Source organism: Rhinoderma darwinii, chromosome 3 (genome assembly GCF_050947455.1).
Source record: "Rhinoderma darwinii isolate aRhiDar2 chromosome 3, aRhiDar2.hap1, whole genome shotgun sequence".
Classification (NCBI taxonomy): Eukaryota; Metazoa; Chordata; class Amphibia; order Anura; family Rhinodermatidae; genus Rhinoderma; species Rhinoderma darwinii.
In genome coordinates, this window is record NC_134689.1 from 169,718,135 (window position 1) to 169,738,177 (window position 20,043).

The window sequence follows — 20,043 nt, forward strand, 5'->3', positions numbered from 1 at the left end:
GGTACATATGACATATGGGAAAAGGTTGTTTTTTTTACTGTTATTTTTTTTCTACATTCCTAAAAACTTTATTTAACTAATTATGAAATATTTTTTTTTCGTCCACTAGGGGTCTTGAACATGTGATCGTTAGATCGCTTGCAATATACCCTACAATAGTTATGTATTGCCATGTATTGAGGTTTTAGTGTCCCCCTAATCAAGATGACAGGCCTAGGGGCGATCTCATCACAGGGGGGCCAATAGGGTGTCAGAGGGCCCCCCTCTGTCTAACGGCTTAGATGTTGTAGTTGCTATTGACCGCGGAATCTAGGCAGTTATATGACCGAGATCGGTTTTATCTCCTCATCGGTGTTATCTTCACGTCAGCTGTAATATACATCAGACGTCTGTGGCATATGGAGCAGGCTTCCACCTCACCATGTTTGCTTTCTTTACCAATCAATGAGATGTAATTTTTTTTTCACATTTTTTTTTATGTAACTTGAGCATAAAACCATTTGTACATTTTACAAGCAATATAGTTATATAAGGTAGTTAACATAAGAATAAATTAAAAGAAAATAAATTAAAGACGCCACACACAGCCCCCCTTTTGTAGATAACGCCACACAGCCCCCTCTTGTAGATAACGCCACACCCAGCCCCCTTGTAGATAACGCCATACAGCCCCTTCTTGTATATAGTCCCACACAGCCCCCTTGTAGATAACGCCACACAGCCCCCTTATTTAGATAACGCCACACACAGCCCCTCTTGTAGATAACGGAACACACAGCCCCCCTCTTGTAGTAAATGCCACACACAGCCCCCCTCTTGTAGATAACGCCACACAGCCCCCCTCTTGTAGATAGTGCCACATAGTCCCCCTCTTGTAGATAACGCCTCACAAAGCTCCCCCTTGTAGATAGCGCCACACAGCGCCCCGTGTAGATAGTGCCACACACAGCCCCCCTGTAGATAATGCCACACACAGCGCCCTCTTGTAGATAGCATCACACAGCCCCCCTCTTGTAAATAGCACCACACAGCCCCCTTCTTGTAGATAGCGCCACACACAGCGCCCCTTGTAGATGCCTAGAATGCCTTGCTATAGTATATGCCAATGCACAATCGCTGAAAAAAAGGAACCATAAACTGCATCATAACTGCTCTGTGTGAACCAGACCTTGTGGTGTAAATGTATATTTTTGTATATATATATATCTATATATAGATATATACAGTGGAGGAAATAAGTATTTGATCCCTTGCTGATTTTGTAAGTTTGCCCACTGTCAAAGACATGAACAGTCTAGAATTTTTAGGCGAGGTTAATTTTACCAGTAAGAGATAGATTATATAAAAAAAAAAAAACAGAAAATCACATTGTCAAAATTATATATATTTATTTGCATTATGCACAGAGAAATAAGTATTTGATCCCCTACCAACCATTATGAGTTCAGTCTCCTCCAGACCAGTTACATGCTCCAAATCAACTTGGTGCCTGCATTAAAGACAGCTGTCTTACATGGTCACCTGTATAAAAGAGTCCTGTCCACAGACTCAATTAATCAGTCTCACTCTAACCTCTACAACATGGGCAAGACCAAAGAGCTTTCTAAAGATGTCAGGGACAAGATCATAGACCTGCACAAGGCTGGAATGGGCTACAAAACCATAAGTAAGACGCTGGGTGAGAAGGAGACAACTGTTGGTGCAATAGTAAGAAAATGGAAGACATACAAAATGACTGTCAATCGACATCGATCTGGGGGCTCCATGCAAAATCTCACCTCGTGGGGTATCCTTGATCCTGAGGAAGGTGAGAGCTCAGCCGAAAACTACACGGGGGGAACTTGTTAATGATCTCAAGGCAGTTGGGACCACAGTCACCAAGAAAACCATTGGTAACACATTACGCCGTAATGGATTAAAATCTTGCAGTGCCCGCAAGGTCCCCCTGCTCAAGAAGGCACATGTACAGGCCCATCTGAAGTTTGCAAATGAACATCTGGATGATTCTGAGAGTGATTGGGAGAAGGTGCTGTGGTCAGATGAGACTAAAATTTTTGGAGGAAGAGAAATGCTGCCTATGACCCAAAGAACACCGTCCCCACTGTCAAGCATGGAGGTGGAAACATTATGTTTTTGGGGTGTTTCTCTGCTTAGGGCACAGGACTACTTCAACGCATCAATGAGAGAATGGATGGAGCCATGTACCGTCAAATCCTGAGTGACAACCTCCTTCCCTCCACCAGGACATTAAAAATGGCTCGTGGCTGGGTCTTCCAGCACGACAATGACCCGAAACATACAGCCAAGGCAACAAAGGAGTGGCTCAAAAAGAAGCACATTAAGGTCATGGAGTGGCCTAGCCAGTCTCCAGACCTTAATCCCATCGAAAACGTATGGAGGGAGCTGAAGATCCGAGTTGCCAAGCGACAGCCTCGAAATCTTAATAATTTACAGATGATCTGCAAAGAGGAGTGGGCCAAAATTCCATCTAACATCTGTGCAAACCTCATCATCAACTACTAAAAACGTCTGACTGCTGTGCTTGCCATCAAGGGTTTTGCCACCAAGTATTAAGTCTTGTTTGCAAAAGGGATCAAATACTTATTTCCCTGTGCACAATGCAAATAAATATATATAATTTTGACAATGTGATTTTCTGTTTTTTTTTTTTATATAATCTATCTCTCACTGGTAAAATTAACCTAGCCTAAAAATTCTAGACTGTTCATGTCTTTGACAGTGGGCAAACTTACAAAATCAGCAAGGGATCAAATACTTATTTCCTTCACTGTATATATATATATATATATATATATATATATATATATATATATATACACAGTCGAGTCACATTATTATGACCACCTCCTACTTTCGACCTGGGCAGCGCGCAAACCATGAAGGTAGTGATGTGTCGTGGGCTGGCTTGGTGGGTATATAAGGTGTGATATAGGCTGTCTGAACACATATCACTTGTTACCATGAGTCAAAGCGGCGATTTATCAAAGTTGCAAAAAGGGATGATTATTGGCTTTCGGGCCAAGGGTGGCAGTATTTCTCAAACAGCTTGTGAACTGTTTGCATGCTGCTGTGGTGAAAGTGTATCGTGAGTGGACAAATGGTACCATTGGAAATAACCGATGTGGAAAACACTTGCCATTGATGTGAGAGGTGAACGTCAGGTACGAAGGTGCGCAATATATATATAAACTAGCAAAAAACAGCAGCACTCACAAAAAAAGCATGTGAAGTCCGGGTGCCAAGCAAGTAATCCTGATCCTAGGGATTATATAGATACATGAAGAAGATCTTTCAGCACTCATAGTTCAAAGTATAAAACTGTGCTTTATTCAGACAACATCAAAAAGGTGCAACGTTTCAATCCCACATTGGGATCTTTCTCAAGCTTGAGAAAGATCCCAATGTGGGATTGAAACGTTGCACCTTTTTGATGTTGTCTGAATAAAGCATAGTATTATACTTCGAACTTGGTGTACTGCAAGATCTTCTTCATGTGTGTGTGTATATATATATATATATATATATATATGTACACTCTCCCCAGATATCTCTGATTTATTCCCACGTGATTATTCCTTGGTTTTCCTCTCTGACATTGTTGCAAACATATGTGACATATGCAATGATTAACTGTACACGGAGGCTTTTACTAGATTTATTGTGACCTAATTATGTGTGTCTCTTCTTTTTATCTACAGACTGCTTATGCACTGCCAACTCTTGCATTTGCTTTCGTGTGTCATCCGTCAGTCCTACCTATATACAGCGAGCTCAGAGAGTAAGAAAAAAACATGTGTTAACAATACTGTCAGCTTGAAAATAATGCAGATTGATATATTTAGATGATCAGACACAGTTTAGAGATCTTAATTTTGTGTATATTTTCCTGCTGTAAGTTTTTTGTTACATTTTTGAAAAAGACACATGTCCATCAAGTTCAAACTTTCATATTAAATTACACGTCATTCATTGCTTGATTCATTATAACCCTCAATGCCATTCATCAGTAAATAATCATCTAGCCCTTTTTTTAAATGCTGACATAGTATCTGCCATCACTACTTCTTAGGGTAGGGTATTCCATAGCTTGACCACTCTAAGGGTATGTTCACACGGCAGCGTCCGTAACGGCTGAAATTACGGGGCTGTTTTCAGGAGAAAACAGCACCGTAATTTCAGCCGTAATGGCATGTTGAGGCGCTTTTTGCTGCGTCCATTACGGACGTTAAATGGAGCTGCTTTTCCATCGAGTCAATGGAAAACGGGTCCAATTACGTCTGAAGAAGTGACAGGCACTTCTTTGACGCGTGCGTCTTTTTACGTGCCGCCTTTTGACAGCAGCGCGTAAAAAAAATGACCGTGTGCACAGAACATCGTAAGACCCATTCTAATGAATGGGCAGATGTTTGCCAACGCTATCGAGGCGCATTTTCGGACGTAAATCGAGGCGTAAAACACCCGAATTACATCCGTAAATAAGCCGTGTGAACATACCCTAACTGTAAAAAACTCTTTTTAATATTCTTCCACACGCAATGAATGTCCCCAGGTCCTTTGTAGAGTCCTTGGAAGGAACAGATTATGTGCTAGTTCTTTGTATTGACCACACATATACTTACATATTAATAAGCTCACCTCTAAGGCCTCATGCAAACGAACGTATTCTTTTCCTCCCGTAAATATGGGTCCTTGGTCACATGTATTCGACCCGTATTGCACCAGTAATTACGGACCCATGCCCGTAAATACTGGTCCGGTGTCACCAGTATTCCACCCGTATTTACGAACGATTCGTTCCTGAGTAGCAGCGCCGTATGGGGTCCCGTTTTTTCAAACAAATTACTCATTCACATTGCGGTGGTCCCTCAAAGATTGACCGGCTGGGATCTCGGCAGCAGCACTCATCCATCACTTATCTACCTTTTACCCGCTCCTGACATTTTCACCTGTGGTAAGCCTCCATCTGTCAAACTAAGTTTGTTATATCTTGGGCTTACTCACACTATGTGGCGCCGTGTTTTTCTCTCTCAAATCTCTACCCGTATTTACGGGCACGTTTTCGCTGCAAAATAGCACTACACTAATCGCCAGCCCCTTCTCTCTATCAGTGGTGGATAGAAAGAAGGGACAGCCCTTTCCGCAGTAAAAGTAAAAGAAATTCATACTTACCCGGCCGTTGTCTTGGTGACGCGTCCCTCTTTCGACATCCAGCCCAACCTCCCTGGATGACGCGGCACTCTATGTGACCGCTGCAGCCTGTGATTGGCTGCAGCGGTCACATGGGCTGAAACGTCATCCCAGGAGGCCGGACTGGAGGAAGAATCAGGGAGTTCTGGGTAAGTATGAACGTCTTTTTTTTTTTTTTTACAGGTTGATCTATATTGTGATCGGTAGTCACTGTCCCGGGTGCTGAAAGAGTTACTGCCGATTGTTTAACTCTTTCAGCACCCTGGACAGTGACTATCTCATGACGTCGCCTAGCAACGCTTCCGTAATTACGGGTGCACACACGTAGCCACCCGTAATTACGGGAGTCCCATAGACTTCTATGGGCCTGCCCGTGCCGTTATTACAGCCTGAAATAGGACATCTTTCATATTTTTCAACGGCACGGGCACCTTCCCGTAAGCATACGGGGAGGTACCCGTGGCCAATAGGAGTCTATGGGCCCGTAATTACGGCCCGTAATTACGGGCGTTTTTACGTTCGTGTGCATGAGGCCTAAGACGTCTTTTTTCCAAGCTGAACAAGCCCAATTTTTAGAGCCTTTCATTGTAAGCGATACCTCCCATCCCATTTAATAATCTAGTTGCCCACCTTTGAATACTCTCCAGTTCTCCTATATCCTTTCTAAAATGTGGAGCCTAAAACTGAATTCAAGATGTGGGCTTACAAGGGATTTATAGAGGGTAATATTACATTTGAATCACAGGTTTTTATCTCTCTTTTTATACACCCTAAAATCCTATTTACTTTCACAGCTGCTGCATGACATTGAGTGCTGCTGCTTAGCTTATTCATTACCGGAATACCCAGGTCCTTCTCTTGTTCCATTATCCCCAGTTTTATTCTATTTAATATATGTGAAATAATACTATTATTGCATTGTCGGTGCATTACGTTACATTTATCAACATTAAATTTCATCTGCCATGTTTTTGCCCATGCTGCTAGCTTATCTAAGTCTTTCTGTAATATTTTGTAGTCAAGTTCAGTTTTAAGTATCCTACAAAGTTTTGTATCGTCTGCAAAAACCTTAGGTTTGTATCGTCTGCAAACACCTTACTACTAATCCCATCCACAAGGTCATTAACCCCTTAAAGACCAGGCCAATTTGAGTTTTTCATTTTTAGTTTTTTACTCCCCGCCTTCCAAAAGCCATAGCTTTTCTATTTCTTCTTCGACATAGCCATATGAGGTCTTGTTTTTTGAAGGACAAGTTGTAGTTTTTCATGGCACCATTTATTGTACCGCATAATGTACTGGGAAACCGAGAAAAAATATTTGTGGGGTGAAATGGGCAAAAAACAACATATTCACCTTATTCTACAGGTTGATACGATTATGGCAATACCAAATTTAAATGTTTTGATTTATGTTTTACCATTTTAAAAAAAAATCTAACTATTTGCTAAAAAAATAAAAATTTGTGTCGCCATGTTCTGAGAGCCATAACTTTATTCTTTTTTCATCAATTTAGAGGTGTGAGGGCTTACATTTTTTTCCGTCATTCACCGGTTAAATAATGCTATAATTTGAGAGTTCTGACTTTTACGGACGCGGCAAACCCAGTTATGTTAACTTTTATTTTTTTTTAACATTGCCTTAGGGAAAAAATGGGAAAAGGATTTTTTTTTTTTAACTTTTTTTTTTTTTTTATTAGTCCCCCTAGGGGACTTGAAGCAGCGATCGCTTGCATGATATACTGTAATACTAATGTATTGCAGTATATAGTGATTCTAAAGGCAGATTCAGATGAACGTTGCGTTTTTGCGCGCGCAAACAACGCAGCGTTTTGCGCGCGCAAAAACCATTTGACAGCTGCGTGTGTCATCCGTGTATGATGCGCGGCTGCGTGATTTAGAGATAAGGCTAGTCGACGCCCGTCACTGTCCAAGGTGCTGAAAGAGCTAACTGATCGGCAGTAACTCTTTCAGCACCCTCGACAGTGAATGCCGATCACAATATACAGCAACCTGTTAAAAAAAAAGAAAAAGTTCGTACTTACCGAGAACTTCTCTCCCGGCCGTTGCCTTGGTGATGCGTCCTTGGTGACGCGCCTCTCGACATCTGGCCCCACCTCCCTGGGTGACGCGGCAGTCCATGTGACTGCTGCAACCTGTGCTTGGCCTGTGATTGGCTGGAGCTGTCACTTGGACTGAATTGTCATCCCGGGAGGTCAGACTGGAGGAAGAAGCCGGGAGTTATCGGTAAGTCGGAACTTCGTTTTTTTTTACAGGTTCATGTTTATTGGGATCGGTAGTCACTGTCCATGGTGCTGAAACAGTTTAACTCTTTCAGCACCCTGGACAGTGACTATCTCCTGACGTCGCGTACCGGAATTTTTTTTGACGGGTTCGGCCAAAACTAGTTCGGCCGAACCCGGTGAAGTTCGGTTCGATTGTCCGGGTTCGCTCATCTCAAAGACACTCCATTTGGATGTTTGGAAACAGAAAAGCACGTGGTGCTTTTCTGTTTACATTCATCCTTTTGACAGCTGGTGCGCTGTTTCAGTCGGTTCGCACGGAAGTGCTTCCGTGCGACCTGCGTGGTTTTCACTCACCCATTTACTTCAATGGGTGCGTGATGCGCGAAATACGTGGAGATATTGAACCTGTCGCGTTTTGTACGCAGCGAACAAACGCTGCGCACAAATCACGCACTGTTTGAACTGCCCCATTGACTTCTATAGGGCTGTGCGTGGCGTGCGAAAAATACGCGGCCTGCACGCACGAAAATCACGCTCGTGTGAATCCCCCCTAACAGTCTCAGGGCTTCAAAGGACCACAAAGATGTCAGAACTGGGGGACTTTATTAGGCCCCCAGGCTGCCATATCAACCACTGTAAATGGCCGATCGCGCCGCACTGGGGCGCGATTGGGTGTTTGAGGTGGCGCCACCCTGATTATAACAATTTAAATGCCGCGGTCGCCATTGACCGCAGCATTTAACGTGTTAAATGGGTGGAATCAAAGTGAACTTAGATTCCACTCGTTGCAGTGAGATGTCGGCTGTGTAACACAGCCGTCACCATACCATTTTGGGGTATGACTTTTTGATCACTTTTTATTTCATTTTTTGGAGCGCTAAGGTGACCAAAAAACTGCAATTTGCATGTTTTATATATATATATTTTTTTTTTACAGCATTCACTGAGCAGGTTAAACAATGCTATATTGTGATAGGTCGGACTTTTATGGACGCGGCGATACCAGTTATGTTAACTTTTTTTTTAACATTAATTTAGGGAAAAAATGTGAAAAGAGGGTTTTTTTGAACTTTTACATTTTTTTTATTTTTTTGGGACATAAAAAAAACTTTGTTTAACAGTTTTTAACTTTTTTTTTTTATTAGTCCACCTAGGGGACATGAAGCAGAGATCTAATCTAATGTATTGCAGTATATCGTGATTCTGACAGTCTTCTTTGAAGCCCTGCCGGAGGCAGAGCTTCAAAGGAATACAAAGATGGCAGACCAGGCATAACAACCGTTGTAACCAACCAATCGGGCTTCGGGGGCGCGCAATGGCTTGTTTGAGGGGGCGCCCCCCTGATTCTAACACTTTTAATGCTGCGGTTTAAATTGACTGCAGCATTTAAGGTGTTAAGCGGGCAGAATCAAAGTGATCTTTGATTCCGCCCGTTGCAGTGTATCACACAGCCATCACCCACTGTGTATGCAGCACGCTCAGCCCGTGATGCAGCCCGTCCCTACCATAGAGCCTATAGCCGACAGAGAAGTCAGCCCAGTTCTCCATTTACTTTACTTTTTGTCATGTTATACGGTAACAGTAAGGGTATGTTCACACGGCGGGGGTCCGTAACGGCTGAAATTACGGGGATGTTTCAGCCTGAAAACATCCCCGTAATTTCAGCCGTACCGGCATGTGCAGGCGCTTGAACGCCGCGTCAATTACGGCCGTAATTAGCGCTGCTATTCATTGGAGTCAATGAATAGCGGCTCCAATTACGGCCAAAGAAGTGACAGGTCACTTCTTCTACGCGGGCGTCAATTTACGCGCCGTCATTTGACAGCGGCGCGTAAATATACGCCTCGTGTGAACAGACAAACGTCTGCCCATTGCTTTCAATGGGCAGATGTTTGTCAGCGCTATTGAGGCGCTATTTTCGGGCGTAATTCGGGGCAAAAACGCCCGATTTACGTCCGTAAATAGGCCGTGTGAACATACCCGAAGAGTGGTTCCATGATTTTAATATTTGGCTGTTATTACCGTTATCCATATTTACTAATTTATACAAAACCACCAATGCATTTCATGTGTCAACAAAAAGACATCTGGAAAGACATCTGTCTTTCATGATGTCATTGTAATATGTGTTTAATAGGGCTGCTATTCTGCATTCATAAAGAGGACCTGTCATCTCTCCTGACATGTCTATTTTAGTAAGTAATTGTATTCACCATGTAATAACATTTCTGAAACAGATTTTCTTAGAACTCTGCATTGTACAATTCCTCTCTTATTCCTCCTAGAAATGTATAAATAAATTGACAACTGGGTGTTACACTTCCCCTTATCAAACACATTCTCACTCTGTCAGCACTGATAGGACAGTGCCTGTGTAGGGACACTCCCTCGACTGTTAACAACAAATTAAAGGGGTTTTCCCTTTGACACAAATTTTTCCAAGGCGGGAAGTGCACGAGCACTGAGGAGTTTCATTAATGAGAAGAAAATGGGGCATTGAGGCGTAAGCAAAGAATTCAACGGGTCAGGCATTGTGGAGACTGTGGACCAATAGGATTCCTCAAACCCGGGTATACGTCAGAAGTCCCGGGTTTGAGGCATCCTAGTGGTCCCCGGCCTCCTCAATGTCCGTTCCATTCATTCTTTGCTTCTATTTCAGTAGCAGCGTGATTTTCTTTGCGTGCATACTATTCCGCAGTGCTCGTGCTCTGCCCGTCCCGAAAATTGAGGAATAGCATGCACGCAAAGAAAATCATGCTGCTATTGAAGTAGAAACAGAGAATGAATGGAGCGAACATTGAGGAGGCTGTGGACCAATAGGATGCCTCAAATCCGGGTATACATCATAAGTCCCGGGTTTGAGGCATCCTATTGGTCCCCTGCCTCCTCAATGTCCGTTCCGTTCAATCTTTGCTTCTACTTAAAGAGGCTCTGTCACCAGATTTTGCAACCCCTATCTGCTATTGCAGCAGATAGGCGCTGCAATGTAGATTACAGTAACGTTTTTATTTTTAAAAAACGAGCATTTTTGGCCAAGTTATGACCATTTTTGTATTTATGCAAATGAGGCTTGCAAAAGTCCAAGTGGGTGTGTTTAAAAGTAAAAGTCCAAGTGGGCGTGTATTATGTGCGTACATCGGGGCGTTTTTACTACTTTTACTAGCTGGGCGTTCTGACGAGAAGTATCATCCACTTCTCTTTAGAACGCCCAGCTTCTGGCAGTGCAGACACAGCCGTGTTCTCCAGAGATCACGCTGTGTCGTCACTCACAGGTCCTGCATCGTGTCAGACGAGCGAGGACACATCGGCACCAGAGGCTACAGATGATTCTGCAGCAGCATCGGCGTTTGCAGGTAAGTCGATGTAGCTACTTACCTGCAAACGCTGATGCTGCTGCAGAATCAACTGTAGCCTCTGGTGCCGATGTGGCCGACACGATGCAGGACCTGTGAGTGACGTCACAGATCTGCACTGCCAGAAGCTGGGCGTTCTGAAGAGAAGTGGATGATACTTCTCGTCAGAACGTCCAGCTAGTAAAAGTAGTAAAAACGCCCCGATGTACGCACATAATACACGCCCAGTTGTACTTTTACTTTAAACACGCCCAGTTGTACTTTTGCAAGCCTCATTTGCATAAATACAAAAATGGCCATAACTTGGCCAAAAATGCTCGTTTTTTAAAAATAAAAACGTTACTGTAATCTACATTGCAGCGCCGATCTGCTGCAATAGCAGATAGGGGTTGCAAAATCTGGTGACAGAGCCTCTTTAAATAGCAGCACAATTTTCTTTGCGTGCATGCTATTCCTCAGTGCTCGTGCGCTGCCCGCCCTGAAAATTGAGGAATAGCATGCACGCAAAGAAAATCGTTCTGCTATTGAAGTAGAAACAGAGAATGAACGGAGTGAACATTGAAGAGGCTGTGGACCAATAGGATGCCTCAAATCCGGGTATACGTCTGATATATATGTGACCGCTCCTCAGATAAAGCAGGTGGGCGGAATAAACTAAAGGGGAAGGGAGAACTAGTGTGGAGAGCCAATATACACATAGAGGGGGCGGAATAATTAGTAAAGAACAGCCCTGTGTCGTTACGTTAGTCAGTGAGGTATCGACACAGGACTGTGTGCATACTAACTCTCGTGCACAGTGTGCCCAGAGAAAAAAAGACACAGATGAAAAGAAGAACTTCCGGCAGGGCAGACGTAGGGTGAATAGGAAGAAAAGTGTTCAGATATAATACAGACTGTTATATTAGGAACTTTATTAAATATTTACTTAGAGTATTACTTCAAAAATGTTGTGTCCTGGAAAACCCCCTTATAATACATTTCTAGGAGGAATAACAGAGGAGCGGCACAACGTGGAGTTCTAAGAAAAGATGCTCTAGCATAGTTATTTTATGGGGAATACTAATGTATACTAAGACAGGTGACAGCTCCTCTTAAGAGTAATTTATCCAAGGAATATGAATGTATTTCTTTGCTTTTCTTTTTTTTTTATCTCTTAACGGGAATGTGTCACTTTCTAATTAACTTAAAATATTTATTGATATGAAACAACAGGTCCATGAAGTGAACAACAGGTCCATAGTTGGCAAGCCTTAAACATAACAGAATTGAGACAGAAACATTCTATTATATGGAAGAGTTGAATGTGCATTCACTGTCATTTCTGTAGTATGCCCAGCCATAAGATACATGAAAGTCTTCCCCCTCCACCCCACACATCACTCCCTGAAATCCCTCCATTTATCACCCTGACAGAGACACATAGCAATCATAACTGGTTGTGGACCTCTGCTGTCTAATGTGTATAAGGGCAGCTCAACAGTTCTTTGACAACTGCCATCGAGGGGAAGAAAGAAGGCAGAGGTGTAGCTAGGTTCTCCAGCACCCGGGGCAAAGATTCAGTTTGGCGCCCCCCCCCCCCCAACCTCTTCTTCCCCCTCGCCATGTTTGTTTTCTCTACCAATCGACGTGTCATTTCTTTTTATGTAACGCGAACATAAAATTATTTGTACATTTCACAAGCAATATGGTTCTATACACAACACCAGAACCAAGCTCGATACATATATACAGCCCCAGAACAAATACAGCTGTGCAACCCCTGCCGTATAGGTATGTACGGCGTAAAACTACAGCTCCCAGCATGGCCCGAACAATGATAAGGATATGCTGGGAGTCGCTGCTTCACAAAAAATAAATCCTATCATAATCATCTCGCTGCAGATCATACAGTGACTACAGTGCTGATTAGAGGCAGAATGAACATTTACATTAAGTGACTCACCGGTGACGTCTCAGATTCTAGTTCTTTTTCTCCATTTGGTCCAGACCTCTATGATGAATTCTCCCGGCCACAGCCCATTTCTGCAGTTTGCCGCTCACATGTCTTCAGCTTCTCACTTTTCCAACATTTCTGCACCTATAAATAAAGATAAAGTTATCATTATACCATAAATACTATGCCCCTAAATATAATAGCACCATACACTGCACCTCTAATTATAATAGCACCATACACCGTGTCCCACACACACACTGTGCCCCCTGTAGATAGTGCCTGCCATAGAGCCCCCTGTAGATAGTGCCTGCCATAGAGCCCCCTGTAGATAGTGCCCCCATATAGACCACCCCTGTATATAGTGTCCCACAAATAACTCCCCCTATAGTGCTCTACAGATAGCCCACCCCTGTATATAGCCCCCTGTAGATATAGCTCTACAGATAGCCCAACCATGTATGTAGCCCCCCTGTAGATATAGCCCACCTCTGTATATAGTGCTCCACATATAGTCCACCCCTGTATATAGTGTTTCACAGATAGCCCACCCCTGTATATAGCCCCCCCCTTGTACATATAGTCCACCCCTGTATATAATGCTCCACTAGATAGTCCACCCCTGTATATAGTGCTCCACAGATAGCCCACCCCTGTATATACTATACACAAGGGTGGGCTATCTGTGGAGCACTATATACAGGGGTGGACTATATGTACAAGGGGGCTATATACAGGGGTGGGCTTTCTGTGGAGCACTATAGGGGGAGCTATTTGTGGGATACTATATACAGGGGTGGGCTATACACAGGGCTGGGATATACACAGGGGGGCTATATACAGGGGTGGGCTATACCTACAGAGGGGGGCTATATACAGGGGTGGGCTATACACAGGGGGGCTATATCTATAGGGGGGCTATATACAGGGGTGGGCTATATACAGGAGGAATATATCTACAGGGGGAATATATCTACAGGGGGCTATATCTACAGGGCTGGGCTATATACAGGGAGACTATATCTACAGGGGGGCTATATACTGGGGTGGGCTATCTATGGAGCACCATATACAGGGGTGGGCTATATCTACAGGGGGCTATATACTATATAGCCCACCCCTGTATATGGTGCTCTATAGACAGCCCACTCCAGTATATAGCCCCCCCTGTAGATATAGTCCCCCTGTATATAGCCCACCCCTGTATATGGTGCTCTATAGACAGCCCACTCCAGTATATAGCCCCCCCTGTAGATATAGTCCCCCTGTATATAGCCCACCCCTGTATATGGTGCTCTATAGACAGCCCACTCCAGTATATAGCTCCCCTGTAGATATAGTCCCCCTGTATATAGCCCAGCAGATATAGTCCCCCTGTATATAGCTCCCCTGTAGATATAGTCCCCCTGTATATAGCCCAGCAGATATAGTCCCCCTGTATATAGCTCCCCTGTAGATATAGCCCCCCTGTATATAGCCCAGCAGATATAGTCCCCCTGTATATAGCCCAGCCCTGTAGATAGACACCCCCCGAAGGTAGACAAAGTCGTCCCCCCCCCCCCCCGCAGATACAGCCGCACACTTCTATTACAATTTAAAAAAGAAAAAAAAAAACATTTCAAACTCACCTTATTCCCGCTCCCACGCCGTCCGGCAGCCATGGAGACCTGCTCTCTTCTGCGCAGGTCTCCAGGGGGTTGAACGCGGCGTCTATGAAAGGCGCTGATTGGCTGGGCAGGATGACTTTCCCTGCCAGTCAGTCAGCGCCTTTCATCGACGGAAGCGTCACTGGTACAAAAGGTACCAGTCACTTCATTCGTGGAGAGGCGCTGAATGGCCGGGCACGGAACGTGCCCGGTCATTCATTGCTTCTAATTGTACCTGTGTCCTTGCGACACAGGTACAATTATAGTGCAGGAGGGGGCGCTGGCGCCCCCCTCTGAACTGCGCCCGGGGCAAGTGCCCCGCCTGTCCCCCCCTAGCTACGCCCCTGAAGAAGGATCAGACATGTTGGAATTCAACATGCTTATTCTTTGCTCCTCTAGGAGATAAGCGGCTGCATGTCATGTATGGCAACAGCTTACGCTCAACCGAGTATGCATGTGTATGGGGAAGCCAAAGTTAATTCATGTGTATGGTCATCTCCTGTGTATAAAATTGAAAAAACATTGCAAAGAATCGATACTAAATTTTGTTATTTTCTTCTTTCTAGTCGCACAGAGAAGAAAATGCAGCTGGTATCACAAATTTCATTCTTCTCTATGTTTCTTATGTATTTTCTAACTGCTATATTTGGCTATCTAACTTTTTATGGTAAGTTGTAATTACATAAGTTTTAAGGTACAGCTATGACCTTAATGTACCGTTATATATATATATATATATATATATATATATATATATATATATATATATATATATGTATGTGTGTGTGTGTATATATATATATATATATATATATATATATATTGTAAAGGATCTGCCAGGCACAGCTTCGGGGTTAACGCCCATAGATAATCAGTCTGCACCTGCTTCTATGTCTGTGAGACTGACTACATCTTCCACCACTCAGGGTGGCAGGCTTAGGAGTGGGAGAACCTATCACAGCCTGGCCGGACGGAGCTAGCTCCCGCCCTCTGTCTATTTATACCTGCCTTTCCTGTTCCTCCTTTGCTTGTGATTCTTCTCGTTTGGTTTCCTGGCCCTGCTGCAGCTTCTTGTACCTTTTGTCCTTGCTTCATATTGACCCCGGCTTGCTGACTACTCTCCTGCTCTGCGTTTGGCACCTCGTACTCTCCTGGTTTGACTCGGCTTGTTCACTTCTCTTGTTGCTCACGGTGTTGCCGTGGGCAACTGCCCCTTTCTCCCCCTAGCTCTGTGTACCCTGTTCTGTTTGTCTGTTGTGCACTTATTGAGCGTAGGGACCGTCGCCCAGTTGTACCCCGTCGCCTAGGGCGGGTCGTTGCAAGTAGGCAGGGACTGAGTGGTGGGTAGATTAGGGCTCACTTGTCTGTCGCCCCACCCCCGTCATTACATAATCACAAGCCCATACCTAGTCTACCCTGGTCCCTGACACCACTATGGACCCCCTTGAGACCCTGGCTCAGCAAATGCAGGGTCTCTCCCTACAGGTCCAGGCCCTGGCTCAGAGGGTCAACCAGCCTGATGCTACCATGGTAGTCCCCCTCACCTCACCTCTTGAACCCCACCTCAAGTTGCCCGACCGGTTCTCAGGGGACCGGAAGACTTTTCTCTCCTTTCGGGAGAGTTGTATGCTCTATTTTCGTTTAAAGCCCCACTCTGAGAGCCAGCGGGTGGGTATAATTATGTCCCGGCTCCAGGAAGGGCCCCAAGAATGGGCCTTCTCCTTGGCTCCTGACGCCCCTGAACTTTCCTTTGTTGATCTTTTCTTTTCTGCTCTCGGACTCATCTATGACGAGATTGACAAGACTGCTTTTGCCGAGAGTCAGCTGGTGACCTTACGTCAGGGTAAGAGACCTGTTGAGGAGTATTGCTCTGACTTTAGGAAGTGGTGCGTAGCTTCTCGGTGGAATGACCCTGCCTTAAGGTGCCAATTTAGGTTGGGTCTGTCGAACGCCCTGAAAGATCTGCTAGTTAGTTATCCCTCTTCTGACTCCCTAGACCAGGTTATGGCTTTAGCGGTACGACTTGACCGACGTCTCAGGGAACGACGACTTGAACGTCTTGATGTTTTCTCCTCTGACTCCCCCATGATGCCTCCCGAGGTTCCGTTGCTTCGTTCCTCCCCGGAAGACTCGGAGGTACCTATGCAACTCGGGGCCTCCGTGTCCCCCCAACAACGTAGAGATTTCCGCAGGAAGAATGGTCTCTGCTTCTACTGTGGGGATGACAAGCATCAAGTGAACAACTGTCCTAAGCGTAAGAATGCAGCCGGAGAACTTCCGCGCCTAAGTGATCATCGGGGAGGTCACTTGGGCACACAGGTATTTCCCGTAAATATGAAACGTAATAAAATCTTGCTTCCCTTTCAGGTCTCTTTGGGTGGTAGGTCTGCTACCGGCAGTGCCTTTGTGGATTCAGGGTCTTCTGCTAATATCATGTCTGTGGAATTTGTTATGTCTCTAGCTATGCCTTTGATTGATTTGCCTAAACCTGTCCCGATAGTGGGTATCGACTCCACTCCTCTTGCTAATGGTTATTTTACACAGCATACCCCTGTTTTTGAACTCCTTGTTGGCTCCATGCATTTGGAGCAGTGCTCTGTACTGTTAATGCAGGGATTATCATCCGATTTGGTTTTAGGCCTTCCCTGGTTGCAGTTGCATAATCCCACGTTTGACTGGAATTCTGGGGACCTTACCAAGTGGGATAATGAATGCTTGACGTCATGTTTTTCTGTTAATTCTATTTCTCCCCCTGAGGTGGTGAACACGCTACCTGAGTTTGTTCAGGACTTCGCTGATGTTTTCTCTAAGGAGGCCTCCGAAGTGTTACCTCCTCATAGAGAATATGATTGCGCAATCAATTTGGTACCAGGAGCTAAGCTCGCTAAGGGTAGGATATTTAATCTCTCTTGTCCCGAACGTGAAGCCATGAGAGAGTATATCCAGGAATGCCTGGCCAAGGGTTACATTCGCCCCTCTACTTCTCCGGTAGGTGCTGGCTTCTTCTTCGTAGGGAAGAAGGATGGTGGTCTTAGGCCATGCATTGACTACCGAAGCTTGAATAAGGTCACTGTAAGGAACCAGTATCCACTTCCTCTGATTCCTGATCTCTTTAATCAGGTTCAGGGGGCCCAATGGTTCTCTAAGTTTGATCTACGGGGGGCGTATAACCTTATCCGCATCAAAGAGGGGGATGAGTGGAAGACTGCGTTTAACACGCCCGAAGGTCATTTCGAATACCTCGTCATGCCCTTTGGGTTGTGTAATGCTCCCGCGGTCTTCCAGAATTTCATAAATGAGAATTTAAGAGACTACCTGGGGTTATTTCTTGTAGTGTACCTTGATGACATACTTGTGTTTTCCAAGGACTGGTCCTCCCACATTGAGCATGTCAGGAAGGTGCTCCAGGTCCTTCGAGAAAGCAAACTGTTTGCAAAGACCGAAAAATGTGTGTTTGGGGTGCAGGAGATACCATTTTTGGGCCAAATCCTCACTCCTCATGAATTCCGCATGGACCCCGCCAAGGTCCAGGCTGTGGCGGAATGGGTCCAACCTGCCTCCCTGAAGGCGTTACAGTGCTTCCTGGGGTTCGCTAATTATTACAGGAGGTTTATTGCTAACTTCTCGGTCATCGCTAAGCCTCTTACGGATCTCACTCGCAAAGGTGCTGATCTCCTCCACTGGCCTCCTGAGGCTTTCCAGGCTTTTGAGGTCCTTAAGAAGTGCTTTATCTCGGCCCCGGTGCTGGTTCAGCCCAACCAAATGGAGCCATTTATCGTGGAGGTTGACGCGTCCGAGGTGGGAGTGGGGGCTGTCTTGTCCCAGGGTACCAGGTCCCTCACCCATCTCCGTCCCTGTGCCTACTTCTCCAGGAAGTTTTCACCCACTGAGAGTAACTATGATATTGGCAACCGCGAACTCTTAGCCATTAAATGGGCATTTGAAGAGTGGCGCCACTTCCTGGAGGGGGCTAGGCACCAGGTAACGGTCCTTACCGACCACAAGAATGTGGTTTTCCTAGAATCTGCCCAGAGGCTAAACCCGAGACAAGCTCGTTGGGCGTTATTTTTTACCAGATTCAACTTTGTGGTTACCTATAGGGCTGGGTCTAAAAATGTTAAGGCTGATGCACTGTCACGTAGCTTCATGGCCAGCCCTCCTTCGGAGGAAGATCCTGCTTGTATTTTGCCTCCAGGTATAATCATTTCCGCTATTGATTCTGATTTCGTCTCTGAAATTGCGGCTGATCAAGGTTCAGCTTCCGGGAGCCTTCCTGAGAACAAGCTGTTTGTTCCCCTGCAATTCCGGCTAAGGGTACTTAGGGAAAATCATGACTCTGCACTATCTGGCCATCCAGGCATCCTGGGTACCAAGCACCTCATTGCCAGAAACTATTGGTGGCCTGGGTTGCCTAAAGACGTTAAGGCCTACGTCGCCGCTTGTGAAGTTTGTGCTAGGTCCAAGACTCCCAGGTCCCGACCAGCGGGCTTACTATGTTCTTTGCCAATTCCCCAGAGACCTTGGACCCATATCTCCATGGATTTTATCACCGATTTGCCTCCATCTCAAGGCAAGTCGGTGGTGTGGGTTGTAGTAGACCGCTTCAGTAAGATGTGCCACTTTGTGCCCCTCAAAAAACTACCCAATGCTAAGACGTTAGCTACCTTGTTTGTCAAACACATCCTGCGTCTCCATGGGGTCCCTGTCAATATTGTTTCTGATAGAGGGGTACAATTTGTTTCATTGTTTTGGAGAGCCTTCTGTAAAAAGTTGGAGATTGATCTGTCCTTCTCCTCTGCCTTCCATCCTGAAACTAATGGCCAAACTGAGAGGACTAATCAGTCTCTAGAACAATATTTAAGGTGTTTTATCTCTGACTGTCAATATGATTGGGTCTCATTCATTCCCCTCGCCGAATTTTCCTTTAATAACCGGGTCAGTAACTCGTCAGGGGTCTCCCCCTTTTTCTGTAATTTTGAGTTTAATCCACGGTTCTCTTCCGTTTCACCTGGTAGTTCCAACAATCCCGAGGTAGAGGTCGTTCATCGAGAACTGTGCACAGTCTGAGCTCAGGTTCAGAAGAACCTAGAGGCGTCCCAGAGCATACAAAAAACTCAGGCAGATAGAAAACGTTCTGCTAACCCCTTGTTTAACGTCGGGGATCTGGTGTGGCTATCGTCTAAAAATTTTCGCCTTAAGGTCCCGTCCAAGAAGTTTGCTCCCCGGTTTATAGGGCCGTATAAGGTCATTGAAGTCCTCAATCCTGTCTCCTTCCGACTGGAGTTGCCCCCATCTTTTCGAGTACACGACGTGTTCCATGCCTCCCTCCTTAAACGCTGCTCCCCGTCCTTGGCTCTCTCGAGGAAACCTCCGGTCCCTGTTCTCACCCCTGAGGGGGCAGAATTCGAGGTGGCCAAGATTGTGGACAGCAGGATGGTCCAAGGCTCCCTCCAGTACCTGGTCCATTGGAGAGGATACAGGCCTGAGGAGAGGACTTGGGTACCCGCTCGGGATGTTCACGCTGGGATATTGGTCAGGAGGTTTCACCTTCGTTTCCCCAGTAAACCAGGTCCACTTAGAAAGGGTCCGGTGGCCCCTCATAAAAGGGGGGGTACTGTAAAGGATCTGCCAGGCACAGCTTCGGGGTTAACGCCCATAGAT

The 20,043-nt window shown here is 45.2% G+C and overlaps 1 protein-coding gene across 1 annotated transcript in view; it reads left to right on the forward strand.

The window, feature by feature from the left end:
• The window catches only part of SLC38A1 (solute carrier family 38 member 1), a 114,257-nt gene that overhangs the window by 79,553 nt on the left and 14,661 nt on the right, over nt 1-20,043 (forward strand). The window contains exons 11-12 of the mRNA XM_075857025.1: nt 3,720-3,799; nt 14,949-15,049. Of these exons, the coding sequence (XP_075713140.1) occupies nt 3,720-3,799; nt 14,949-15,049 (181 nt within the window). The remainder of the gene's footprint in view (nt 1-3,719; nt 3,800-14,948; nt 15,050-20,043) is intronic.